This window comes from Stegostoma tigrinum, chromosome 1, assembly GCF_030684315.1.
Source record: "Stegostoma tigrinum isolate sSteTig4 chromosome 1, sSteTig4.hap1, whole genome shotgun sequence".
NCBI lineage: Eukaryota > Metazoa > Chordata > Chondrichthyes > Orectolobiformes > Stegostomatidae > Stegostoma > Stegostoma tigrinum.
The window spans coordinates 98,258,981-98,275,073 of NC_081354.1; the positions used below are offsets into that span (position 1 = coordinate 98,258,981).

The 16,093-nt window shown below is 39.8% G+C and overlaps 1 protein-coding gene across 5 annotated transcripts in view; it reads right to left on the bottom strand.

Annotated features, from left to right (window-relative positions):
- rfc1 (replication factor C (activator 1) 1) overlaps positions 1–16,093 on the bottom strand; it is an 81,497-nt gene that overhangs the window by 48,866 nt on the left and 16,538 nt on the right. For 3 of the 5 annotated variants that reach the window (XM_048546021.2, XM_048546051.2, XM_048546060.2), the window contains exons 5-8: positions 7,985–8,220; positions 6,776–6,850; positions 1,994–2,071; positions 1,480–1,579 (exon numbers count right to left, since the gene is read on the bottom strand). In XM_048546021.2, the coding sequence (XP_048401978.1) occupies positions 1,480–1,579; positions 1,994–2,071; positions 6,776–6,850; positions 7,985–8,220 (489 nt within the window). The remainder of the gene's footprint in view (positions 1–1,479; positions 1,580–1,993; positions 2,072–6,775; positions 6,851–7,984; positions 8,221–16,093) is intronic. The other 2 variants (XM_048546043.2, XM_048546031.2) reach the window with 2 other exon arrangements.

The following is a 16,093-nucleotide window of genomic DNA, read 5'->3' on the forward strand; positions in this document are numbered from 1 at the left end:
TTGATGTTCTGCAAAGTGGTCACCCAGTCCACACTTCATTGTCCCAATGTACAGGAGACCACACCGTGTGCAACGAATGCAGTAGACTAGATTATGTTGCTTTACCTTGAAGGTATGTTTGGGCCCTTGGATACTATGGAGGAAGGAGGTAAATGAGCAGGTGTTGCACCTTCGCCGGTGACAGGGGAAGGTGCTGTAGGGCTGTGGGGGAGGTGTTGGGGTGAAGGAAATGTGGGCCAGGGTGTGCCAGAGGAAACAGTCCATGCAGAAGGCAGACAAGGAAGGGGAGGAGAATGTCTGGTGGTGGCATCTTGTTGTAGGTGGTGGAAATGGCATCTGATGATCTCCACATCCAGAAGCCCCTGCTCCCTGCCCAACATCTCCATCTCTGGCTTGCTGCAGTGTTCCAGCGAACACAGCGCAAGCTGGAAGAACAACATCTCATTTTCTGCTTGGGAACCCTGCAGCCCTCCATACTCAATAACGAGTTCAATAATTTTAGAACCTAGACTCTCCCATGTCCCAGCCCCCAACCCCACACCAGGCCTTGTTACCACATAGCCTGCCATTACACACCACCTGTAGTTAGGCACTAACAGTCCCCATTAACAACTATTCACCTTCCCAGCCAGATCGTTTTCAACTCATTTGTCTGTCCTACTGTTCTTCTCTCTCTTTAGGGTCTATCCTATCAGTTATTTCCTACCCCATGCCCCTCTCTATTTTCTGCATACAAACCAATGCTTTCCCAGCCACCATCAGTTCTGAGGAAGGGTGACCAGACCTGAAAAGTTAACCATAGAATCTCTACAGTGTGGAAACTGGCCCTTGGTCCAACAAGTCCACACCGATCCTCAGAGCATCCCACCCAGACCCATTCCCCTATAACACTAATCTACACACCCCTGAACACTGCAGGCAATTTAGCAAGGCCAATCTGCCTAACCTGCACATCTTTGTGATGTGGGAGGAAACCGGAGCACCCAGAGGAAACCCACGCAGACCCAGGGAGAATGTGCAAACTCCACACAGACAGTCACCCGAGGATAGAATCGAACCCGGGTCCCTGGAGCTATGAGGCAGCAGTGCTAACCACTGAGCCACGGTGCCATCTTCACAGATGCTGCTAGGCCTGCTGAGCTTTTCCAGTAAATTTGCTTTTGATTCATTAACTCTAACTTTTTTATTTCATGTCTATCAATAAAGTTTTATCCAAATTATCCTTCCTTTTACGCACTTTGTACCGCGATCGGTTTAATGCTTTTGTACAATGAGGGAAACCTAAACACCAAAGAAAGTTATCTTTAGCATCGAATTACCATTACCTTCATATTAGGGTTTAATGTAGCACTACCCAAGAACAGTCTATTCTCGGGCTGTTTGGAATTCCTTGAAAAAGTCAGAAACTTAAGGGTTCAACAGCATTAACGCTCAACCTAGGGTTTATCAAAAACACACAATCACTTTTTCAAAACATACTTTTACCAGAATGTTCTCCTGCTTGTTCATCTGTTTTTCGGGGTTCAGCCTTTACAACCAAGGATAAAGACAGTTCCTGGCCTTCAGAATCAGTACGTGCCTGAAAATGATTGGAATGAAGTGAACTTTTCAAGTAGAAATTGGGGAATGGTCCTACAGCAGCCTTAATTCAGATACTGGTGACTGGTCCAAACCGGTCACAGTAGTTCAGGTTTGAAAAAGTTAATCTACTTTGAGCTTCCTTGGACATATTTTCCCTGTATTTTAAGAAACTAAGGCCCTAGTTCCTTCCACATCAATAACTGCTGCATTAAATACACAAATATATTACTTGCATGAAATTGACCAAGAAATTTTAAAATGCCACATTTAAAATTTTTTGCTACTAGCTACAAATTAGACATTTACAAGTTTACTCCCACAATGAAATACAAATTCTCTAAACATCATAATTATTTTAGAAATCACTCTATTGCTTTATTTTAATGTGGTAAATTTTTATTGCGACAGTTACCTTTTTACTTTTTGGCAATTCATCCAACATAGCCAGTGTTTTAGCAAATTGTTCATCCTCATGCAGCTGCCTCTCAAGCTACAGTGTAGGAAAGAAGAGCATGGTTTTTATTAAACATTTGGACCAAATTAAAACACACATTAGGCACAAAGATGATAGATTATTTGCAAATATCTTCCACAGATAACAAGTGAGAAAACAATGTTACCAGCAGATAACAAGCACTATAATCAACCAACTAGGATAGAATACTTTGTAAAGACAAACGTACATTTCTGAGGAAGGGTCCTGAGCCGAAACGTCAGCTTTCCCGCTCCTCCGATGCTGCTTGGCCTGCTGTGTTCATCCAGCTCTACACCTTGTTATCTCATGCATTTAAAAGGTTGTATGAAAAGACTAGTACAGTCACAGGAAAAAAATGGGTGCTGTCAGATCAACCATTCCTGTCAGACCCCAACTGGCAAGACAATGGGGAAGCCTCAGCCAATGAAGATGTGAATGACTGAAGCAAAGAAGTGGCATTTTGAAATTTACAGTCCAATTTTATCCGAGCAATGTAACTACGTATTTAATGTAATACTTATTTATTTTAATTCATTCATGTAATGTGGGAGCTGCTAACTGGACCACCATTTACTGCCCAGAAGGCAGTTAAGAATCAACCACTTGCATGAAGGCCAAACCAGGTAACGACAGCAGTTTCCTTCCCTAAAGGACTTGGTCTGGTTCACTAATTAACAATGACTTCACAGTCATAATTAGCCCCCAAATTCTAGACATCCACTGAATTCAAATTCCATCATCTGCCATGATAGGATTTGAACTCAGATCCCCAAAATTTTACTCGGATCTCTGAATTAATCATCTAGCAATAATATCACTACACCATCGCACCTCCACATGGTTGTGGGAGGAACAAATGAGTTTAGTTCCTTAAAATACAGGAACAGAAGTCCAAGGAAGACCGAACTAGACTAACTTGTCAGAGTGGATTTCAAGCTTGATCTATTCGGACCAGTTTTGATTACATCAAAGCAAACCAAACCAGAAGACACAAGTACTTGCACCACATCACACTGGAGGGTCAATTCTGATTGAGGACTTATTGGCTAACATGTAAGGAGGGAGCAAGTTCCACAGAGAATACTTTGAGAAGACAACAGGAGCTGAAGTAAAACATTCGGCCCATCAAGTCCGCTCCATCATTAAATGAGATCATGGCTGATCCGATAAACCTCAATTCCACTTTTCTGCGTTATTCACATAATCCTCAAATCCTTACTGACTAAAAATTTCTCTCAGTTCTAAGAACAATTACTTCCATGGCAAGCAAAGTCATAATGCATCACTGACCAAGTTTATTCCAAATTTAAGCAAATTGCGAAATATTTCTTGCAATAAAGACAGACATGGACATGATAAAATAAACAGGAAGCAGCCAATTAGCTCTTTGCCTTTCAATACGATCATGGTTGATCATCCAACTTAGTATCTTGTGCCTGCTTTCTCCCCATATGCTTAGATATGGCACTTAGGGTGAAAGGGATCAATTTCCTTTTGAATCTTATTCAACATTTAGACCTCAGCCTCTCTGTTGCAAAGGATTCCAAGCTCACCACACGCTGGGTGAAGAAATTTCTCTCATCTCAGTATTGATGAGTCTATCTTATATCCTTGGACTATGACCCAAGGTTCTGGGCTCCCATCACGAACATCCTTTCCTAATCTATTACTATTCAGATAGGCTTCATGTTTTTGCTACTAAAGTGGATAATCTCACATTTTCCACATTATACTTCATCTGCCATGCACTTGTCGACCCACTCTACTTGTCCAATTCACATTGAAGCAACTCAACATTCACCTCACAGTTCACCCTCCCACCTAGCTTTGTCTCATCTACAAACCTGGAGATATTACATTTAGTTCCGTCACTTAAATCGTTAATCTATATTTCAAACAGATCTAAGCACTGAACTTGCAGTATACTCACCGGTCACTGGCAGCCATTCAAAAAAATGTATTCTTATTGTTTTCTAGCAGCCAGCCAGTTCTCTATGTAAGAAGGCTACTTTAAATCCCATGTGCTGTAATTTTACCTGCTAATCTCACATTAAATCTTAATAAACACCTTCTGAAAGTCAAAGTAAACCACATCAAGTAGTTCCCCTTCGTAAGCTCTACAAATTACACCCTGAAAAAATTCTAAAAGACTTGTCAAGCATAATTTGTTTTTTGCAAGTTTTAGCTGACTGTCCAACCCTGCCACAGTTTTCCAAGTGCTCTGCTATTAATTTTCGTAACAGACTCTAACATATTCTCGATACCAATGTCAGGCCAACTTGTCTGTAACGCCATTTTCTCTCTTCTCTCCCCTTTAAAGAGGAGGTGAGGTTATATTAGCTAACTTCCAATCCAAAGAAATCATTCCAGTCTATTGAATCATAGGCCAGTTCCTTAAGTACAATGGGTCGTAGATTATTGGGCCCGAGAGGATTAGTTAGGCTTCAATCCCATTAATTTCCATTAACACTATTTCTATATTAATACTGAGATAACAAGGTGTAGAGAGCTGGATGATCACAGCAAGTCAAGCATCAGAGGAGCAGGAAGGCTGATGTTTCGGGCCTAGACCTTTCTTCAGAAATGGGGGAGGGGAAGGGGATTCTGAAATATTCTGAAACGTTATTTCAGAATCCCCTTCCCCTCTCCCATTTCTGAAGGGTCTAGGCCCAAATATGTCAGCATTCCTGCTCCTCTGATGCTGCTTGGCCTGCTGTGTTCATCCAGCTCTACACCTTTTCAGCACATTTTCCAGCATCTGTACTTCCTACTATCTCCCCCATACTAACACTGATTTCCTTCAGTTCCTCTCGCAAGGGACCCCAAATTCCCCCAATATTTTTGGGATGTTATTTGTGTCATGATCATTTGAAGCCATAATCAAAACACAGTATTCAAATAGACTGCCATCTTTGTCTCCCAATATAACTTCTTCCATTTGATGTAAGGGGGTGTACATTTGTCTTCACTAATCAATTCTATTCTCACATCTATTGAAGCTTTCACAATCAGTTTGCATTTCTCCTACAATCTTACTCTTACATTGCATTTACCCTCTCTCACTCCGTCCCTTTGTCCTCCTTATCTACACTTTTCCCAATCCCCAAGTCTGATGCTCATTTTGGCCAATTTGTATGCCCCTTCCTAATTTAATACTAATATCCCGCATTAGTCATGACTGGGCCACCTTTCTCCTTTCATTTTTATGTCAGACAGGAATGCCATTCCTCCATGCATTTTTTAAAATGTTTGCCATTGCCTATCTACCGTCATCCCTCCGACTAATGACTGCCAATTTATCATAACCATCTCGTGCCTTATACCATTGTAGTTTCCTAAATTTAGATTTGGAATCCTAGTGTTCAGAATCAACCATGACACTCTCCATTTTAATGAATAATTCCATCATAATGTGGTCACTCATCACAAGGGGCTTCACACAAACAGACAGCCAATTATTCCATTCTCATTACACAACACTCAGTCTTGGATGGCCTGTCCTCAATGTATTGATCCAGAAACCCATCTCATACACAATCTAGGAATTGCTCAACAGCATTGTTATTGATTTGATTTGCCCATTCTATATGCAGAATAAAGTTACTCGTAATTACAAGTTAACACTATTGTTTGCATCTCTGATTTCCTTTTTAATGCTTTCCACAACATTACCACTACAGTTTGGTGGTCTATATATAATCCCCAATGTCATATTCTGCCCACTTAGAGTTTCTAAGCTCTACCTATACAGATTCCACTTAACCAAAGCCAATATTCCGTTAATTTCATGTTTAACCAGCAATGCTCACATCCCTTTCCTCTTCATCTGTTTTTTCTTAAAAAAAAACTGAATACCTTTGGATTTTCAGGTCCCATCCCTGATCACCCAGCACCCACATCTCCATCATCACAACTTTCTCGTATCAATTTATCTGCACAACCATTTCATCCATTTTACTGCAAATGCTCAATGCATTAAAGCAGAAGGCCTTATATCACCTAAACATTTTTAGTCCTTTTCACATTACTTTGCCCTATGGTTTGAATTCTCTGCTTACTTAAAATAAAAACTTTGCTTAGTTTTGATTCTGTCTTTTATTTTTAATCCTTGTTCCTTCGTTTCTATCCCCCTGCATAGGTTTCCATTCCCCTGCCATTTTAGTTTCCATCTTCCCCAAACACAATGGCAAATATTCCTTCTAGGAGATCAGTCCTGGTCGTGCAAGAGAGCAACTTGTCCAGTTTACGTACTGGTCCACCTTCCCAGAACCAGAACCAGCCCCATGAACCTGGAACTCTCTCTCTCTTCAACCACATATTCATTGGACATGTCCTGCTATTTCTACACTAACATGCAGTAATCCTGAAATCACTACTTTTGAGGTCCAACTTTTTAAATTTGCTTTCTAACTGTCTATATGCTGCTGTCAAGGCCTCAATCCTTTTCTTACCTCTGTTGTTGGTACCAACGCGTACACAACCAATGGATGTTCACTCTCACATTTCAGAACATCCTGTAGCTGCTCCAAAACTCCCTTGACTCTAGCACCCAGGAAGCAACATACCAACCATGCGTGTAAACATTCACTTAGACATAATTACTGTTAAAAGTATTATCTAAAAGTGCATTAATTCTAGAAGGCAACTGTTACATTTAGAAAAGGCTTGGAACTTGAATTGTCTCTTGAAATGCTTAGTATATCTTTCAACATCCATTACCTCTGCATCCTCATCAAGCTGCAGCTGGCGAGCTAGCTCCTCGTCATCTACCGTGGAATCAGCACTGCCTGTAGGCTAAGACAAGAGGAATAAAGTTAAATGATTTCAAGCCGTCTCAGGGGCAGTCACCAATTAATTTCCTCATCCAACTGGACATAACCAACTATAAGTTGGGGATAATGGGAACTGCAGATGCTGGAGAATTCCAAGATAATAAAATGTGAGGCTGGGTGAACACAGCAGGCCAAGCAGCATCTCAGGAGCACAAAAGCTGACGTTTCGGGCCTAGACCCTCTCTGATGAAGGGTCTAGGCCCGAAATGTCAGCTTTTGAGCTCCTGAGATGCTGCTTGGCCTGCTGTGTTCATCCAGCCTCACATTTTATTAACTATAAGTTGGAGCAGGACATATCATCTAGGTGTCCAATGGTTTCAAATATGCCAACAAATCAGACCCAAGTTATGCTCATTCAGGAGCACATACTGGTTGTGAACAAGAGTAGCAAATGCAGTGTTGCCCTCTGCCATGCAAGTGTGTGGCAATCAACCGCAGCTGCTTTACTTTACTGTCTCAGCGGAGATCAACTTCTCCGTTCAAAACAGATTTAAGCTGGGTTGCACCTGGTAATACAACTTTGCTCCTATTGACTTTTCCAAACTCCTCTCACGAATCAGTGGATAAAGAGATTATCAAGTGGACAAATAATCTCTGCAAAAGGATTCCAACCCAACTCCTATTATTTGCTCAGCTAGTTAACAACCCCTGGGAAATAGACTAAAATTAACTTTAGGGCTGTAAATCGACTGGACAAAATGGTACTGAGCCATACAAATCAGAAAGGGGGACACAAAAAAAAGTAAGGATTTTTCCCCCTTCAGGTACACATTTAAGATAACTTTTGCAACCAAATATCTCATTACTACACAATTTCTAAAGTCATGCGAATAGCGTTGATTGGAAAGGGTCAAAAATTTCTGGAGAGAAAATTGATGCAAAGAAAGACTAAGTTCATCAGCAAGCAAATCAATGTTGACTTCACAAAACTATACATTTGCAAGGGGGAGGAGAAGAAAGGCATTCAGAGTTATACTCATGGACCTTAGTAATAATCTAAACAGTTCAATTTTAGTCAAACAACCCAGTTCCAAACAGAACTACGGTTAAATGATAAACATAGGGACTGTAAATGTACATGTAAAAATGTCCTTACTGCTTTTCTTTTGCTAGCCACCAGTTTTTTATTTGATCTCTGCACTGTGCTTGTGCCAAAGTAATCGCGCACTGAAGTGCAGGTGAATTTCACTGGACTCGCTGGTTTAGGCTGTGGTGGTTTGACCTGTGGTTTACTGTCTGCAGACCTTCCAGAGCCAGATGTTCCAGGGTGGCCACCATTTTCTTGATATTTCTGGACAATCTTCCTACTTTGTTGAAAATCCTCCTCTTCGTCTTGACAAGTCATCGAGGGAGAGTTTTAGGGCATGGGGAGAAGGCAGAGAGAAAAAAAATGCCAATCAACAAATGTTGCTGGCGTCCTAAAGGACAAGCAGTACCAAGTATCAGACAGCATCATCATTAACCCAATACAAAGGCCACTTTTGAAAATTTACTTTTAAATGCAACCAACTTGTCACACATGGTCTGATTAAATGCAAGGGTTTAATCCATTCCTTCTGAGTTTTATCAAGAACTCTTCCACAAAGCTTCAAGTTTCTTAATTTCTTTCAAAACCTAGCTGTTCAGAAATAATCTAATGCTGCAAATTTAATGACTATAGTGAACAGATGAAAGAAAGAATACTTTACATTATCCCTGTGTATCTACTCAGACAGGAAATGCTCATAACAGAGGATGGCTGCAACGGTGTTCTTCGGACGAAATGGAGAATCCTTATTGGTCCAATATCAATAAGACGGTCTGTGCCTCTAGGCCTCATCCCTGTAACCAGGCTGAGAGCCTTCTGCTCTTAGTCACAAAGTGTAGCAGGCAGACTGTCTTCATCCTTCTACATTGAACTTTCTTGAAACAAAGTCAGCTTAAGGAACAGTACCTTAACCTTCTGATGATGTACTTTACAGCTTTCTGAGCTCAACATGAGTTTAATAATTTTGGATCGTAATTTCTGCCACCCAGGCTGAGTATTTTCAGCATTTTCTATTTTAACTACCATCAAGTTTTCCATTAAAATCCATTTTTCTAACTATCTAGCACATCATTTGTTGCCAAATGTAGAACTGTTGTCAGACGCAGCTATTAGGGAACATTATCACTGGCATTAACCAGAAGCAAGGGCTTCAAAATAAAAAAACACAAACCTTCATAATTCTTTACCAATAATCTGTTACCTCCAGTCATGCAGTATCACCAAATTTCCAAGTTAAAAAACAAGCTCATCTACTGTTATAAAGCCATCATCCACCTCTGTTCCAATGCTCTCCTAGTCAGCCGCCCCTGCCGCATAAATTTGAGCTCACCCAAATTCTACTGCCTGCGTTTCAAGTCACATCAAGTCCCATTCATCTATCAGCCTTCTGTTTGCTGACTAAAATTGGAATCACGCCAAGGAAAGCCTTGATCCTAAAATTCTCATCACCGTATTAAATTCCTGAGTTTTCCCTCACGATCTCTAACATCCTCCAGCCCCTCGCAGAACATAAAAGCATTAAAAAAAAATGGTCATTTAATCTTGCAATGATCATGCTGACGTTGTTTCTAATGAACCTATTCAGACGTTTTAACACACATCTAGTGAGATTCGGGTGAAACTCGATCCCAGGCCTCCTGATCCAGAGTTAGGGACACTATCACTTCAGCATCCTGACAAGTTGCTATGTTGAATTTATATCCTTAAAGGTATTGTTGCATGTTCAACTCTGCCTTCTTCACAACTTTGAACCTTATCATTCCACTACTGGCAACCATCTACCAATGCTCTAAATCTGAGGAATTCAACTCCTATCCTCCTTACTTTTCCATCCTGCTTTAAGTAATTCTTTTAAACCTACCTCTGTGGCCAATACTTTTGATCACCTGTTCAAATATCTTCATGAGATCCAATGTCACATTTTGTTGCACAGTGGTCCTGTGATACATCTTAGGAGGCTTCACTAATTTAAAAAGAGCTATATAAACCCAAGTGCCATTAATCATCTTGATTTTCTCTCTCTGCACAGTAGTATTTTGTCAGCCAAGTCCATGGGTAGAAAAAATCTATCCTGAAAGCTAAATTCTATACACAAAATACAGGAAAGTCCAACTTGTTCTCAGGTGCTGCCTCCAACTTCATACCACCACAGTATCCCCACCAAACATAATTCTTAGTACACATCCATGTCTGTCTTTATCCACTACCCTCAAAATTTCACGAAATAAGTTAGTCTATTACACAGATTACAAGATTCTAATTTCATTTAATTGCAATGCAAAATAATGTTAGAGGTTTGTCATGGGGGTGGTACGAACAGCAGGTCAGTCTCGAGACACATTTTCTGGATCATTTCTATGTTCAAACATAAAAGGCCCCAATTTGAAAGAAATTGTATAAAAGAAATAAGATAATTGGATAGGAGGCTTATTTCAAATATCTGGTTATTTTTCTGAAGCAACCATTAATCACAACGACACAAACACTGACTGGTAGATGAGCAAAAGATTATACTCATGCCTGTTGCACCAACATCTAACCTTGACAAGTTGTGCAATACCATTCCATACAGTATAATAGTCTTATTGAAAAAAAACATAAGCCCCAGTCTTATCTAGCCTGATAACAGAGTAATTCCAAATATCAAGATCAAAAACATCTGTTTTCAGAGATACCAACACAATGGTAGCAGGAACAAAGATGGAACATTATACAACTGGAATTGGCAATTGTACCAGGTGTCACAGTTCAAGAATTTTTTTTTTTAAAAACTGTCCTGAAATCTCTGAGCCAAAGTCACAAAGTCTGAATCAATACCATTTAACTGCCCTCTCAGATTAGTGATTTAGGAGAATTGGCCACATTCCATAATTCTTTAAGGTCAACTTTCAACGTAAATAATTTCTTCTGGTTGATTGTTATCCTAATTTCCAAATTGATTTAATATCTTTCATTAACAGTCTTTTGTCAGAGGCATCATGGATTGTGGAAGCATGTGTGCTGGAAAGCTTTGAGAATGCTACAATTGTGATTTCACGACTATGTTTTCACAGAATCAGAATCTCTTACACATCACAGGTTGTGATCACTTCCTATCACGTCTGTGCTGGCTCTCTGAATGAGCATATCTCCGGGTGCTATTCTCTTGCCTACTCTCCATAATCCTGAATATCCCTCTTTTTCGGGTAGTAATCCAATCTTTTCTTGAAAGCCTCAGTTGAACTTACCTCCACCACACACTCAAGCAACACATTCCAGATCCCAACCACTCACTGTGTGAAAAAGTTTCTCATGTCTCCAATGTTTCTTTCATCAATTATCTTAAAACAATGCCCTATCATTCCTTGTAGCTCTAAAGATTTTCCCAAATTCTACAGGCTCATGATTTTGAAAAGCTCTTCAAATCTCTTCACAATGTTTATTCAGTTAGGATTCTCTTCAATTCAAGATAAAATTCAGTAATGAAAAAGACCACATGATTTTTGTCACCTGCCTAACAGTCTTCTGCGGTTGGGTTTCCCTGGAGACGGGGGACCCCAGTTGAGACTTAGTGGGAGCAAGTTATAAAAACGTTTGCACCTAAAACCAAAGACAGGAACAGCCGGGCTAACTATGCATGGACCTTCAGTTTCTGAGACAGAGAAAGTCGAAAGGGCTGCTGGTGTCAGGGACGATAGCTTTGCAGTAATTATGACAATCAACCCATGCAATTGTCCCTAAAACTTGCTAGGTTCACTCATGTCCATTAGGGAATGCAATATTCCATCGTTATCAAGTTTGGTCTGCCATCCAACTCCAGATCCACAGCAACAGTGTTGCCTTTTGGAAATAGCTGAGCAAATCACTCAGCTAAAAGACGATAAAGGGAGAGGCAACAAATGCTGGCCTTACCAGTGATGCTCACATCCATGGAAATATACAGAAAAATAATGTGGCTTGAGATTATTAGTAGTAGGAGAAGAATAGTAAGGGTTCTCTTACGCAGTTTTGGTTGTCTGCAGGGTAATATTTTGTCAATGTTGTAATAAATTCGTTTGTTACTGTAGAACTGTTGAGTCGAAATACTATCTTGCAATTCCTTTAAGTTGGTCTCTGGAAACTCATATCTTTTTAAAAGATTTTGATTTCTGCATGATCATAAGTGAAACATGCAGGAGACAGTACAAGAGTGGGTGAGCACGAAAGCAGGGGTGGGAAGGAAACAGAGAGGGTGGGCAGAGTGTGCAACAGTGCGGAAAAGAAAGTGAGACTGAACAGTGCTTTTGAAATCAAAGGAATGCAGCTGCAGGCAATAGTTAAAGAATGCGTGCATAAGTTAGAGTAACTATCCATTCCTGTCTAGTGTAAAAATTAAACCAGGACACGTGTCACAACCAAAGATTACACAGAGGTTCAGAAAGGAAATACAATTGCCAGAAAAAGCAACAAGCTAGAGCACTGGGAACACTTTGGAATTCAGAAAAGAAGATCAAGGTATCTTATCAAAGAGGGATGAGAGAGGATGGGAGTAAATTTGCAGGAGGACACAAAAAAAACCTGAAGGCAAAATCTTTTATAAATAAGGGAGGAGATAAAAGATTAGTAAAGACAAACATAGGTTCAGCACAGTTAGAAGCTGCAAAATTATAACAGGAAGCAAAGAATTGTCAGAAGACTGAATGCATACTTTGGTTCTGTCTTCACAACAGCACGCAAATAACCTCACAGAAACGTGAGACAATCAGTGAGGGAAATCAGTATTAGTAAGAAAATAGTGCTGGGGAGATTAATGGAGTCACAAACTGACAAATCACCAAGGTCTAATAATTGATATCCCACAACACTCAAGTTGTTATCAGAACACTAGACACATCTTTTAAAATTAAACAGACTCCACAGCAATTCCTACAAACTGAAGAGTGGCAAATATAATCCCACTATCGAAAAGGGGAGGGAAGAAGAAAGAGAATTACTGTCCAGTTAGCCTAATATCAACAGTTGAGAAAAATACTGAAGCCACTTACAAAATAGACGATAACAGAATGTTTGGAAAGCATTTAATATATTTGACAAAACCAGCATGGGTTTATGAGAGGCAAATCTAGTGCAGTTTTTTGAGACTGTAGCTAATAATTAATTGAGGAAGAACTAGTGGATGTGGTGTATTTGTATTTTCTGAAGGCTCCTGTTAAGGTTCTATGTAAGAGGTCTGGCAGCATCCGTGAAGGAAAAACAGTTAACGTTTTGGGTCCGGGGACCCTTCCTCAGAACTCATCGGTTCTGAGGAAGGGTCACTGGACCAGAAATGTTAATTCTGTTTTCTCCTTCACAGATGCAGCCAGACCTGCCGAACTTTTCCAGCAACTTTGTTTTTGTTCTTGATTTACAGCATCCACAGTTCTTTTGGTTTCTATGTAAGAGGTTATGGGCAAAAGTAAAGCACATGGGATTGGAGACAATATAATAGAACGGACTGAGAACTGGTTGGCAGACAGCAAACAAATAATGAGAATAAATTATTTTCTCCCCAAGTAGCTGACATTGACCAGTGCAAGACTGCAAGGCTTGAGCCGTCAAACCACAAAACAAAAGAAGCAGAAGTAGGCCAGTCAACATATGAAGTCTGCACCACCACAATTAATGAGATAAACGACTGATCTGATAACCCTTAAGCCCACATTCCTGCCTTTTCTCCATAATCCTTCATTCCCTTACTGATTAAGAATCTGTCTACCTTAGGCTTGAGAATACCTGATGACCCAGTGTCAATAGCCACCTGTAGTAAATTCCACAAATTCATTACATTCAGAGAAGAAATTCCTCCTCATTACCTCTTAATCTGAGGTTATGCCCTCTGGTCCAAGTTTCTCCCACAAAGGAAAACAATCTTTCCACATCCATCTTGCCAATGCCATAAGAATCTTCCTTGTTTCATTAAGGTCATTTCTTAGACTGTTAAATTCCAACAAGTACAGGCCCAAGCTACTCAACATATTCTCACAAGACAGTCCCCTCCCCCTCACTGAATACCAGCCTTCTCTCTACTGCCTTCAATGCCAGTGTATCTTTTCTCAGATAAGGGACCCAAAACTGTTTACAGTATTCCAACAATGACCTGACTAGTACACTGCATAATTTTGGCAAATGCTCCCTATTTTTATACTCTAGTCCCCATGGAATAAAGATCAACATTCCATTTGCCTTCTCTATTATCTGTTAGATTTGGATGCTAGCTTTTTTTTTTGAGATTCATGGACAAGAACTCCCAAATCCCTGTTCTGTAGCTTTCTGTGGTCTTTCTCCATTTAAATAATATTCAGCTCCTCTATTCTTCCTGCCAAAGTACCCTGCTTTTCATGATATAGCTGAAGAGATTGGATGACAGAACTTAAATGCAACATTTCCAAGTTGGCTAACAACTCTCAATCCTTCCCAGTTTTGTGTTAAGATGATGCAAAGAGATTTCAAGGTGATTTAGACAAGTCACATGAGTGGGAAAACACATGGCAAATGCAATGCGCCTAGGTATGAATTTTTACACTTGGTGAGGAAAATAGTACGTGGTGGTATATTGGAAAATGTGGATGGACAAAGGAATCTGATGTCCCTATACAACAATGAATCAAAGACGACAGGTGGATACAATTACGAATGTAAATTGTATATTTACAAGAGGCTATGAGTTCAGAAGTAGGATGCCTTACTGAGGTTACACAGGGCCTTGGTGAGACTGCATCTGGAACATTGCTTGAAGTTAGGTCTTCCTACCCAAGAAAGGATATATTTGCCATAGAGGGAGTTCAGCAGAGGTTCATGAAGATGATACTGGAAATCAGCGCTATTCAATGAGAAGAGATTGGTTTTAACTGAGCTGTACTCAATAGAGCCGAGAAAGATGAGAGGGGATGCAATTGAAAAATACAGAATTCTACAGGGCTGAACAGACTAGAGAGGAGGCTTTCCCTGGTTTGGGAATCAGAGGTCACCGCCTCAAGAAATGGGGCCAGCCATTTAGGACCAAAATGAGGAAAGAAATTCTTCATTCAATGGGTAGTAAACTTGTGGAATTCTATTCAATAAGAGATAGATACATTTTTAGATTAAAAGCATCAGTGTATGGGGAGAAAGCAGGAATATGGCATTGATAAACTAAATCAACTGTGATCATATTGAATAACAGAGCAGGCAAATTGCCTACTCCTAGCTTCTGTGTTTCTAATGATCAACATAAATTACAAATCACTATAAACCATTTGATGGAAATTTATCAAATCCACACTTGAATGCTAATATCCAAGTGTTGCCAGTAACCATTGAACCTTATCTCAGCTGAATTCATCACCATTAAAAACAACTGGCAGTAAGGCAAGTGTAAAAAGGAAACCTCAAATGAACAGTGGCTGAAAGCAGTTTACGTGCTACACGTGTTTTACTGCAAAGGTGCCCCTATCATTACAATTCCATAAAAACTGAACATATTTTACAGCATACAAAAACAAAATATTGCTGCAACTCTGCAATTGTGTCAAAGTGATTATTATTTGCCAAAGTCAGTCAGAAACGGTCAGATTACAAGCTGACAGTGTACGGTCATATTTACAACACAAACTGCATTCATTGAGTTCAGCACACCTGTACATTATCCAAATTGCTGATATTTATGCACAGTGACATGAGAAAAAGTCATTTCTCTGGTTACAGCACTGGGACATTAACGGAATCTTGTTCATACTTTGTAGTCATTTTGTGACAGTGTGTACGCTAGGTGTTGTACAAAACTAAGTTATAAACTTCAGCAAAACCTGTAAAATGTGCACTGGATTTGTTAGTCACTCAATAAGAGTTGTTACGAAGATATGATAGCGTCAAATATTGTTCCTGAACTCATCAGCCAGAGACAATGAAGTTCTAAAAGGGCAGTTTTAAAACCGAAACAAGAGACACCAACTCAAATGGCTGCTGTAAATCACATTACTGCACAGTCTACATTCCACACTATTGGCATGGAGAATGCAGGTTCTGTGAAGAATACATCAGAGACAATAAATCTTTGAAAATTGTATAAACCGTTTTTTTCTAGACATATTAAAATGCAGCTGGTCACCGTATTAAGCATGGAAAAATGCATCAGAAATCAATTACTTTAACAAAAAATATTGCTGTCATAAGGAGTCTGTAGGTGTAAGTTAATCAAAGTTA